Here is a 12,422-nt window from a genome sequence, read left to right on the forward strand (position 1 = left end):
CGTTCTTTTGCGCTTGCTTCCCCGCCTTGCCGTGGTCGTCAAATGAACAAGGGAGTCGAGGAGAAAGGCTGCAGGTTATAGAGATGGAGTTTGAGATGTTGAAAGAGAGAGAGTAAAAGGAGAAGCCGATGAAGGAAGAGATGAGCGAGCAGAGAGTCAAAAGGCAAGAGAGACCTGACTGACTGACGAAATGGGGAGAAGTGGGGGAAGTGAAGGGGAAGGTGAGAGGGGAATCTTGTTAGTTAAAGCGAGAGACTTTCCCAAGATGGTTGCCGCCCAGGGAAGCTTTCTAGAACGAGTGCGCACGGGCCAGTCGACGGCACGGGCTCCTCGGGCACTTGTTCCACAGGCCGTTCCGCTGCTCTTCGATGCAGCTCCCGGACTGGGAAGCTGCTATTGACCTCTAATGCGCCGTGATGCCAACCGCAGAGATGGACGCATAGACTAGGTACAGTAGGTGATCGCTCCATCACCAAGGCTTTTACCCTTTCAGCAAAACGTCCGGAAGCAGAATCAACGCATGTTTCGGGCCCCCGTCGGTGGAGCCGCCCTCCTACTGAATCCTCTGCGGACGAACCCAAACGATGGCTCTGGTATGTGGTAGGGCGCTGGCTCCAAGCTAGCTCCTTGCCACCTTTCTCCCCTTGACCAGAGCTGCATGCCATTTCCCTAGAGATCATGCTCGGCGGTGTTATACCCGTGCCTCGCTCGTCTCATGCTCGATCATCTGGGAGCGACTACTTGATCAGACTCGGATGGCTCCACGGCGCCGGGCTGCTAGATCAGCCCTGGGACCGTCCATGTCGCCCCCGCGTAAGCTCCCCGGGAGCTCCTAGCTCTCATTCCGGATGGTGGCGGCCAACTACACCACTTTGAACAAGAACAATGAATGAATCGAGTGGACCGCCTCCGTCCGTAGATGCATTGCAGCCTGCTACCTAGTTATTTGCATGACTCTCTTCGTCATGTTTGCTACACCATATCTTCGGCACTTGTCCCTCCAGCTCGCGGCTTGCTCTACTGCTGCTACTGCAGCTATCCCGATATGCACCATCCTCCAACCTGCACAGCAAGAAGCTGCCGTGTCACTCTTCTCCTTGCCGTATCCCCCACATCACGCCACACGTCTTCATCTCTGCAAACATTATACCCTTTTTGAACTGATTTCTCTTGAGCCAACGATGCGCTACATACGTAATACATGGTTGGCCTCTGTGAAGCCTCCACCCATCATTGAACACAGCAGCTCCTGTCCCTCAAAAGCTGCTCGGGTATCGTTCCTGGCTGGCAATGATAAAGTACAAAAGTCCTCCTCCTGCTCATCTTCTCAATCACGCATCCCCAAGTCTTTCTCCCCCATCATCCAGCTACGCTGCTCAGCGTCCATCATCATCCCCTGCTCGGTAGCAAGTACAAATATACAACAAAAGATAACAAGACAAGGCCGCCGCAATCGCAACCATAAACAAAACCCCCCAAGAAACCCCTGCGCCAAAGAATAAAGCCGTCCGGTGCAAATGCATTCGTTTGATCCCCCAAATCCAAGCTTGGCGCCAGCAACGCGGCCTCACGCTTGTGCCCGTGCCCGTGCCCGTGCCCGTGTGCCTGTCAAACGCCGGCTCCTTGCACGCCTTGCCTTTCCATCCTTCTTCCTAAATCCCATATCCAGTGTCCACCTTGGGACGCGACCTGGAGCTTGAACTCCTTGTCTCGTACCCTTTAGTGTGTTTGCAGTAACATCAAATAATCCATCAGACATGCCTTTCAACAGATCGAAATCCCCAGCTGCTGATGGTTGGCAGCTGCGCATAGTTGGCCCTGCACCATAGGACCCCACCACTAGGCACGAGTCCAGGAGCGTGTCCAACATATCCATGTCATGGCTCTCTGTGCCCTCCCAATGGCTCTTTAAGCCAATTTCCACGGTGTGGGGGGGTCTATCCGGACTCTGGAGAGTCGGCTTCATATCTCGTGGCCCAGTCGCAAGACATAAGTCCAAGGCTGCGTCCAGCATCTCCAGATCCTGACTCCCCGCACCCTCCCACCATGTTTTTATATCAATATCAGGACGACCATTCGGGCTCTGCCAAGTGGGTTTCATGTCCTATGACCCAACCGCAAGGCATGAGTCCAAGACTGCATCCAGCATATCCATATCCTGGTTCTCTGCGCCCTCCCACCATGTTTCTGTGTCAATGTCCATGGCGTCGGGGTGGCCGTTCGGGAGCTCGTACACTCTTCCGCCGTTGATCCCTGCCACATGGTTTTCTTCCACGTAGCCTTCTGGACCCTGATCGTGGATCCAGGTGTAGTCGTCCCAGTTCTCCAGCTCGCCTTCTCGGTACCCGTACAGAACTTGTGTCATGAGTACCGGGAACTGTGCCATTCCTGTATCGGCCATTTCCAACGACAGGCGCAGGTCTGCCATGCCCAGAGGTCCCCTCTCGCTCGCCGACTTGGACTCAATCGGGAGAAGCCCGCTCTTGTCCCGGGATATCTCGCCTCGCATGGCCGCATCTTCTTCATACTCGAGTTGTTGCTTATACTTGTGCGTCTGTATCCACGTCGTTCCAACGCCAAATCCGGCACTGCCAGAGTCGCCAGGTCCGTTACTCCGTGTGCGACTGAACACTTGTGTCAAGACTTCCTTGATGAATGTCTCTACAGCAACCGACATGAACTGAGGAGCATCTCCAGCGTGTCCGCTGACAAGGCCTGCCTCATAACAAAATGGTAACATCCGGCCTGAGATCATACCGATATCGGGGAACTCGCCGGATTCGACCGCCAAGGGTTGGGCATATCGTTTTCGAATCTCGAGGTCAAAGTCTTGCGCTATCGTTAGGACACTCGTAGAATGCGCGAACATGCCCGATACTTACTCATATTATTGATGACCCCTGCGCTAGGGGTAGCATCCATCACCATGGACGGCTTGCGATGGGCATCTGTAAAAACATGGGATATACTCTCGTGAGGATCCCACTTGGTACATGTTAGTGGGTGCGACAAAGCGGGCTGGGATGCACAAACATCATTGTGAACCAAGTCCTTGATGCGCCGTCGGTCTCGCGCAGGCAGTTGCATAACATCTCCCTTCAACCTGCGCTCGGCGGCATCGCCTGATACTGGTTTGCTCCCGGTGGCAGCTGCGGGCTTGTCGTTGGCGCTGACCCAGGGAGCCAGCCCTTGGTCGGGCATCTCACGGGTGACATTTCCGTAGATGGCCGCTATAAGGTTATTATGTAGATGTTCCTTGTCGCCGGGGCCTGCGAGGATGGGGTCGATTCGTTCCGAGTATTCGGCCTGGTTTAAGCGTCCTGGGCGATGAGGTCAGTATGCGCAACCGTAGATGCAATGCGCACGACACCTACCGGTCAAGAACTCGCTGGTGGAGGCCTTGTAAATGGGCCATTGTTCGTTGCCGATGGCGGCCTTGAGGGCGGCATACGGGGCTTCGAGGTCAATTCGCGCAGGGATGATCTGGCTCGACTTTGCGATTTTGGGCGCCCCAGTGCCAGAGCCAGCGAGGGTCTTGTTGGAGAGGATAGGAGTCGAGAGGCTGATGGATGGGCGACTCAGAGCCGCGGGGTCGATGTCGGGCATCTTGACAGGAGACGAACAGGCGACGGCGGCGTCGCGTGCGGCAGTGTAGCGCGGCGCGACACGGAGAAAAGACGCATGAGTTGGATAGAACGAATGGCTGCAACTCTGCGATCACGATGGAGGTATTAATTCGATGGGAAACGCATTCTGCGGTGTCTAAGTTGATGAAGCACCCTCTAACTGTTGACGTGAGGTAAAGGGTTGATGGTTGGAGTGTAGTCCTTTTTTTGCCGCGAGGCCTGACAGAGGCGGACATCAGAGCATGGCCGAGGTAGTGGGTACATAGTTGTGCACACAGATTAGTGAGCTGTGCCGAGTCACCGCTACTTTCTAGCTCCCGCACCCTCTCACCCAACAGCCTTGAACCACCACCAAACTCTCACTGTCGCGTCTGGCGCGTCTGAACCAAGTCAACACTATACTTCACAAATATACCAGATTTGGCGAATCTGCCTGCGCAAGCCCAATTCTTCCCGTTTTTGACTCTTGCGAGCTTCACAAACTCATCCATACGCTCATACTGCACCTGCTCGTCCTAGGTCGCTTGCGACGATGCCGTCATGGCTCCCGACCGCATAACGAATGCCATCGACAGCTTGATAACCCACCTCGTGCCCAGCAACCCCAACGACAATGAAGAAGTCGCCCAGGAGCGCCATGATACTTGCTTTGAAATTGTCAAATCCATCATAGACAGGTAACCAACTGCCTTGCCTATTAATCCTGTACCATCAACCGCTAACCAGGCCCTCCACAGCCCGTCCTCCCCCGCTATCTCTTCCGACGTCAACCATGCCTCCGACCTCATAAAGCGAAAGCTCATCCAGAGCAATCCCACCCAAGCCCTCCGATTCTCGAACCTCTACACTCGTCTGCTCTCTCTACCTGTGCTCGAGCACAAGTGGGCTATCCTCTACTTGCTCTACCAACTGGCTGATTCTCCAGACCCCAGCGAGCCCCTCCCACTGAGCCCTGTGAAGCCGTCGGCGCCCAACTACCGAGACGCCATAAACCGCGATGCTATAAAACGTCAGGGCCGGGAGCGTGCCACCAAGACATCTAGACAAGAAGAAGAGCAGTTCAAAGAGGCCTTTCAGCCAGAAGGGCTCAAGAAGCTTCCACCAAAAGAGCCCAAAAAGTCGGGCAAAGATGGGGACCCACGGCCTGAAGCGCCCAAGAGAGACGTCTCTCTCAAGTCAACGTTGCTAGCGAGCAACTATTCAGAGATCGAACCTCCGGAATCAGTCATCCTCAGAGACCTTCCCTTTACACTCCAAGGCCTATCTTCCACGACATTACCGTTTCCCAAATCAGACACCATAAGGTTACCTCCAACTCTACCTCTACCAATCGTCTCTCTACTCCACACTTTGGCGGAGCCCTCGCTACTATATCGCGGCCTCGATGGCTTCTGCAAGACTCCTGCCAAGGGACTTCTTGGCCAGAGCTTGAGAGCGGCCATTGGCAGTGAGCTCAAGTCATATCTTAGCTTGATTGCTACGCTAGAAGGGCAGATTCGAAGAGCTTTAGCCTCTTTGGATGAGGAAGCGCCACGGGCAGGCATCGGGAAAGCCGGCGTGACACTGAAAAGATGCGTGGTCTGGACTCGCGAGGCAACCATGGGACTCAGGCTGATGAGTCTCATCGCTGAAGAATCTGAAAAGAAGAAGGGAGGCCAGCTCGTCTCGCTTATCCACAGCTTCTCATCGTCTCATGGAGATCCTGTCGTGGCTGCCTTCGCAGAGCGACTCCTGGGGAGCTTCACACGGCCGTTTTACGACATCCTGCGCCATTGGATATACGACGGTGAACTATCAGATCCATATCAAGAGTTCTTTGTCAGGGAACAGGCTGCCAACAAGAACCCTTCAAAGGCCAAGGGGGCGGGCAACGTCTGGGAGGACAAGTACGAGATCGCAACAGACATGATTCCGAGCATCATCACCCAGGATTTCGCCCAAAAGGTGTTTCTGATCGGCAAGTCGCTCAACTTTATCAGACACAGTTGCGGTGATGCAATGTGGGTTGAAGACTACTCCAAGGCAGCCTCCAAGGAGCTCCGGTATGGTGACACGGCCACGCTGGAGGCTTGGATCGACGAAGCCTACAAGACGACCATGAAACGACTCATTGACTTGATGGCCAACAAGTTCCATCTGTTTGAGCATCTGCAGGCGTTGAAGAACTACATTCTCCTGGGACAGGGAGACTTCATTGCCCTCCTGATGGAGTCACTGGCTGCCAACCTGGATCGTCCTGCTGGAGCACAGTACAGACATACGCTGACGGCGCAGCTGGAGCACGCCATTCGAGGCTCAAATGCTCAGTACGATTCGCCCGAGGTGCTACGGCGTCTGGATGCACGAATGCTCCAACTGTCACACGGTGATATCGGATGGGATTGCTTCACACTCGAGTACAAGATCGATGCCCCTGTTGATGTTGTTGTGACTGAATGGGGCAACCGGCAGTACCTCAAGGTCTTCAACTTTCTCTGGCGCATCAAGCGTGTGGAGTTTGCCCTGCTGTCAACCTGGCGCAAGTGCATGACAGGTTCCCGTGGCGTGCTCCAGAACTCAGACCCTGCCGTCGCTCAGGCGTGGAAGTCGACACGTGGAGTTCTCGCCGAGATGATTCACTTTGTTGGTCAGCTACAGTACTACATCCTATTCGAAGTTATTGAATCCTCGTGGGGCGAACTGCAGAAGCGCATCCAGAAGGAGGACTGCACTCTGGACGACCTTATCAAGGCGCATACACGCTATCTCAACGACATCACGCATAAGGGTCTACTTGGCGCTAAGCGACGAACGCACAGCGCAGATGAGGATGACCGCACAACCTACATGATGCAGCTCGGAGAGATCCTTAGGTTCATGCTCAGCTACCGAGACTCAGTTGACGGGCTCTACAGCTGGAGTGTGTCGGACTTTACCCGGCGACAGGAGGCCGATGTACGGAGCACCACGCGGTTCAACGACGAGCACGACGACACTCCAGCAGCAGGCTCGGGGGCTGTAACGTCCGAGTTTCCCGTCCTGCGGGAGCGGCTGCGGCATCTGGGCGTATCATTCAGGACCCGCCTGCAGATCCTCCTTGGCGATCTCGCGTACCAGCCAGACGTGGACATGCGGTTCCTGGGTGTTGCCATGAACTTCAACGACGTGTACCAGCCTACGAGGAGGAAGACCAAGGTTGCGGGTTCCTCAACAGCGACGCGCAGTGCATCAGCATCGAGGGGTTGAGGGGGGTTTCTTGTTTGGGCGTGGGCGAGCGAGCGCTGGGCGTGGCTCGACGAGTTGGAGAATCGCCGAGTGCATAGCGATGGGTATCATGCTTGTCTGCGGGAATCCGGAGTTAATACACATGTTATTTGGCGCAATGCCGGCCGGTATAACACTTCCGATGCCCTTGTGATGTTTTGACGGATTCGAGCTAGTTCCCAGGGCTTGTCACCTTGGTGAACGGGAGGCAAGGCTGGTCTAGTTGGTTCTCGGGGCAGGCAACAGTCTTGGTGTTGCTATTATGGTATCTTTGAGGCCCAACCTTATGCATGATAGAGTTGCCAACTGGCGGGCCAGAGCCTCGTGTAATCTCCATCGCATTTGAGGTTCTTGATGGTGGTCCAGGGTAATCAGATAAGTCATGAGTCAAGAACGCCTTGTTGCCAGCTCACCCAATGTTAGGCGAGTGATATCTGACTCGTCAACTTGAAATTGATGTTGAAGGGTCTACGGGAGCCCCAACATCGCATGATGCCATGCCACGTGCTCGGGTATCAACCGACGAAGTCATGAGGCAACCATAAAGACAAAGTTAGAAGAGCTGTGTCAGATACAGTAGAACAAGTTGGGGGTAGTCGTCGGACCCTGAGTGTATCCAGGGTAACTCGCATCCGAGCACACCCGTTTTAATCCGTCCAAGGCCACTTATGAGATGAAAATAACCTCGCTAGCCGCCCGTGGAGTTTCCCCGTGTAATGGCTTGGCTAGGGAGAGAAGCCCCATGGGGCAGGAGGGTTCGATAGTCGAACGTAAGCTGGTGGCTTCAAGATAACGGATTGCTCAAGATAACAAACGTTCAACTCAGAATTCCGGTTGAACTAGGCTCCCCCCTGTCAACGTCCGGTGTTATCGACCCGGCGGGATAGGTAAGGAAAGGAGATAAGCCCGTTTACTTTTCCGTGTCGGGGGCTTACCCCCAACTATCTTAACCCTATCGAGCAGGTAGTGAAGGAGGGATAAGAGCTGTCCCGGAGGGTATTGCCTCGACAACTGAGTCAAACAGTGTGATCGGCCAACGGGTCCATGTGAAAAGGGCGAGCTGCTGATCTGCCATTTGCCTGAATACGGCAGCAGTCTGACACTGGCTGCGTACACTGAGATGGCTCGTATCACCACCAGGGAATTCCCCGGCAGAGGAGCAACAGAAACGCTCCAGTAATGTTTGAGACGCCATGGTCATCAACGGAAACTCAAATGGCGTGCATGACATCCCGACCCTAGGCACAGGGCATATGCGTATCAAGGATATGTCGAAAGCGCCTGGAGGATCTGCCTGCAAGGTCCGAGATCCAGGAGGAAGTGGTAAGCAAACGCAACTTGATTAACCAACCTCAGTGTATCCAAGACATAGAGCTCACTGTCCCCTCAACAACTGAGACGTCCTCGATAAACACACCAAGATGTGCAGAATGGCTGCCACCACGGACTGCCGAAACGGCTCGCTACGCACGATGATCTGGGGTAAATTCAGGGAGCAACAACCCCGGCGACGTGGCGTCCCCGAATGCAGGAAAAAAAGCTGGAGCCGTGCATGAGAATCGCGTCCCAGTCCGCCAAAGATCGACAGGGCAAACTCGCAGACCGCTACGGGTATCTGCCGACAAGGTCCCCATCTTACCACCTATCCAATGTCGGCGGTCCAGCCAGAAAGCACGAGGCTGCTTGGTGTTCCAGAAAGCTCCTCTCAAGCAGGTACGCGTCCCGCCCCATCAAGTACAGGCCGAAGAGGTTGTGATCGTCGGACAGTTTGAGGCTTGCTACGTGGCAGCTTCATAGTATGCCTCACGTAGAGTAGAGGCCGCAATGCCCGAGATTGACAAGTTTGAGGCAAAGTAGCTGAGCGTGCGTTGGGTAAACCCGCCCTATTTCTGGCAGCTGCTCTGCAACTCGAGACGATGGATGGATTCGACCTGTCAACTCTGTCGCGTGTACGAACCTGAAGCAAGCTCAGGGTCCAATTTAACTCGGACTGCATCCGGGGTGTGATGCAAGCTCTTGGTGGTCTTGTCGATTCTCAGCAAAACCATCGATTGTCATTTCTTATAAACACCGCCTCGTGCCTGTGTCCCCGGGTGCACCCTGACTCGTCATGCCGTACCGCCCTCCCCCACATAACATACTGCTGTTCAAGCGGCTTCACGAACGACCGAATCCGTCTGGTCATGTTTGTCAAATCTCCTCCTCCGCCTTACCTGTCCATTGGTAGTTAATTGCTTGCTGTCCTTCCCTGTTTGTTGGACAGTGCCGGGGGGTGGCTAGTTTAGGCGCAACAGGGCCGGAATCCAGGAACGCGGACGCGGCGTCCCGCCATGATCCATGGCCCGTCCGTCTCCGCACTCCCACTCACTCCCCTTCTCCTTCTGGACTTTGCCTTGGCTTCGGCTCTGGCTTTATCCCCACACAATATTCCCATCTTCTGGCGCCCCACACGCCTCTCCAGCCCAGCTGTCGGACCGGGGCAACTCAACAGGGGCACCTGGGGGCCGCCGAAGCGCTAGAACGCTGAAGAAGGACAAGGGGCTGCAGTGACTGTGGGGATCATGTTCCCTGAGACTCTTTGCTGAATAAGAGTCAGGGACAGTGGACACCAAGCATGGTCCCCATGTCTGCGCCCGGCGCTGCGTCTTTGATCTGGCACCGGGGAAAAGGCGGGAGCTTGAAGCATTGGATTAACCTCGTGCTTCTCAGGATGAAAGGTAGCAGGGGTGTGGCCCAGCCCAGCATTGGAAACAAGGGATGAGAAGAGAGAGGGAGAAAGGGCGACGTGAGCCAGAAGAAACGGTGAAACGGCCGCGTGCCAACAGCTTCCGCGGGTGGCTGTTTATGTCCTTTGCCAGGATTGTATGGCTTGCTCTCCTGTCGCCACTCTGCCGTGTTGTTTGCTGTTGGTATTTATTGCTTGGGCGAACATGCTACAGTGAGAGATCGGACATTCATCGCTAGTTAGCTTGGTGGCCCAGATGCGGTGACATGGGCTCGACGCTGCAACTGCGTGACCGGCGTCTTGCGCGGGTTGACATTTGGGGTATCCTGATGCTGATAATCAGGTGTCTTCGAGACCTTCATCTTTGACCGGTCTTCTGCCAAGTCGATTACATGTGCATTCTCACCAAATGGATCGCTCAACGTGGGGGAATATGCTGTACCTGACCCATCTCGTCATGGTCAGCCATGGTGTCGCAGCAGAGTATCCGCACCGATGAGTCTTGTGTGACATACACGTCTTCAAAAAAACAAGCCTCTTTGAACGGGAAGCGGCTGGCGGAGTATGAAGACCGGTCTTGCGCTCCACCCCCAGACTCAGTTGTCTGGCTTCCGGCGGGAGGCAGCATTGCGAGAGTGCCTGAACTGAGTATCGTATCAAAGCACCCATACATCTCGCGCCGTCCTATCCGTCCTTGCCATGCCGGCCACTCGCTGTTGGTGAGAGTTGGTCGGACAGTCTTCCAGTCCGTCTGTCGGTGAGCAACGCGGCCAGAAAGCGTGGGATGTCTCGAAGATGCCACCCAGAGGGACTATGCTGCCATCGTCATTATTACTTACCCTGAGAGCCCTGGGGTCCCACCCAAGCTCCCTCGGAGACCCGGGTACGCACCGTGTCTGTCCCCTTTGGACTTCCGCCCGGACCGCTCGCAATGGCCCCCGGCATAAATTTCCCAACCCCTGGTCTCATCTCGCCTTTGTCAAGTTTCCAGAAGAAAATACTGGGGAACATGCGGCACCACCGAGTCAAGCTCAGATAAGAAGAGTACTTTGGCTTCTTGTACCCTTTTCCTAGATCCGCTTCTTGGGCGGAGGCAGGCTGTGGGTTGAGTGTGGGAGAAGCCGCTTGATGTGCGCTGGGTATCCTGGACCTCGGACAAAATTTCCCCTTATTCCGCCCGTCTTGACGTTGCGTCGTTGTTGCATCCTTTGCTGTTGGATGTGCGTGCTCTCTATCTGGATTTGCACTGACTCACTGTTGTATCTGCCTCCCTGATTTGGCAGAGCAAGCCGCCATGCCACCCTGCCTGTTACACAAGCATTCCTGTATGTAATTCACAATATGTGTGAGCATGCAAGGGGGGAGATAGCTGGCGAGAACAAACCAGGCAGCAGATATTGTGTCGTTTCCCTCCCAGCAACCTCGCACAGCAGAAAGCCTTCGTACCAGTCCAGTCACCCTGCTCACTCCCTAGACCGTACACATGTCGATTGACCCGAGGGTTTCATGACGGGTAAGATTGAAGTCCGTTTAACCTGTGGCTTGACCGATGCGTGAGCCAACAGAACAGGACCCATCAGTCCCATCGGTCCCATACTTGGGCCAAACATAGTTGGAGTTAGATGAGAAACCCAAGATAAGAGCCCAATGAAGACTGCTTAGGCGAACTTGGCCCTGAGGTAATCAGGCCATCACGATGGAGCAGTGTCGTTTTCAACGGAGACAAGTGCCGAAAGCTTCCTTGTACGAGAAAAAAAATCTTCCAGGTTGCTTTTTGGGTTGCGCTCGAGTTTCATTGTTGCGTAACCATTCTCATGAAAATCCTGAGTGGTTGCTTTTTCCACCGCCCGTCTTCTCCGGCTTGAAGCCGTCACCCTTGACGATGCGGCGGCATTGGGCGGACAACGGCCTGAGGTTCCACGAGCTTTGAATCCGATGGGAGCGCATTAGCTCGGGCAGAGTTTTAGGCCCTGTTAACCGAGTTTCCAGAAGGCATCAGGAAAAGGAAAACGACTCCATTGTGCACCCATGGCACTCTTGACCCATCTTAACCGGCAACCCATGTTTGCTCGGAAACAAGGCCCCGGTACGGCTGGTCCCCCACGCCCTAAGTTCTTTGCTTGGGACCTTCGTGTGCTCGTGCTCCATTCCTTCTGTTGCCCACTTGTCCTCCATAGTTCAGAGCCTCGTGGCCGAGCTCGTGCTTGCAATGGTGCTTCTCACTGGAAGTGCTGGCTGACGTCTTTCTCCATCCGTATTTTGTGCGCCCCCTAGTGCCCAACGTGCTCGCCAGCTGCCCTGAGCTTCAATATCATTTCTCGACCGTCAGTAGTATGGCGCTGGGCTTGCCTGTAGTGCTCCGGCCCAACAAGCTTGACGTTTCCCCTCCCCTCTTCCCCCCTTCCTCACTCAATATTGCTTGCTATCTTTTCTTTTCTTAAATCTCTGACGACGTGTCAGAAGCGCGGTGCTTCTTCGGGAGGGAGCTGAGCTGCGCGATCACTCGATGGTCGATTTTTTTTCTTCCAATGATATTGGGGTGATGCAGCGAGTTTGCAGATGAAGCAACTATTGGTGGTGGACCTGGGACGCTACATACCCCGGAACGCTGCTGTTGGGCTGGCTTTCTGACGGGAATGGACGTGCCTTGGTTTGGTTGCAGGCCTATCGAGAATGCGGCCCTAGAGCAAGGGACAGGATGCTGCAGCTTCTTCTTCGCAATCTCGTCGCAGCACGCCGTGGGCCACTGCAGCTCATGGCCAGACACATCGAGAGAATGGGCACTTTGGTCTCTGATCCACGGAAACCATCCCGATCAAGGTGCCGAG

At 54.8% G+C, this 12,422-nt stretch overlaps 2 protein-coding genes across 2 annotated transcripts; one reads left to right on the forward strand and one right to left on the reverse strand.

The window, feature by feature from the left end:
* Positions 1-2,104: 2,104 nt before the first annotated feature.
* Positions 2,105-3,606, reverse strand: NCS54_00688700 (Hypothetical protein; the record flags this gene model as incomplete). The annotated part of the gene is made up of 4 exons (XM_053152329.1): positions 2,105-2,835; positions 2,883-2,985; positions 3,034-3,320; positions 3,375-3,606. The coding sequence occupies 4 exons, from the start codon at positions 3,604-3,606 to the stop codon at positions 2,105-2,107; spliced, it is 1,353 nt and encodes a 450-aa protein (XP_053008304.1).
* Positions 3,607-4,166: 560 nt separating this feature from the next.
* Positions 4,167-6,851, forward strand: NCS54_00688800 (Spindle pole body component; the record flags this gene model as incomplete). The annotated part of the gene is made up of 2 exons (XM_053152330.1): positions 4,167-4,303; positions 4,364-6,851. 2 exons carry the CDS (start codon positions 4,167-4,169, stop codon positions 6,849-6,851), a joined length of 2,625 nt encoding a protein of 874 aa, XP_053008305.1.
* Between the last annotated feature and the right edge of the window lie 5,571 nt (positions 6,852-12,422).

Source organism: Fusarium falciforme, chromosome 5 (assembly GCF_026873545.1).
Source record: "Fusarium falciforme chromosome 5, complete sequence".
Taxonomy (NCBI): domain Eukaryota; kingdom Fungi; phylum Ascomycota; class Sordariomycetes; order Hypocreales; family Nectriaceae; genus Fusarium; species Fusarium falciforme.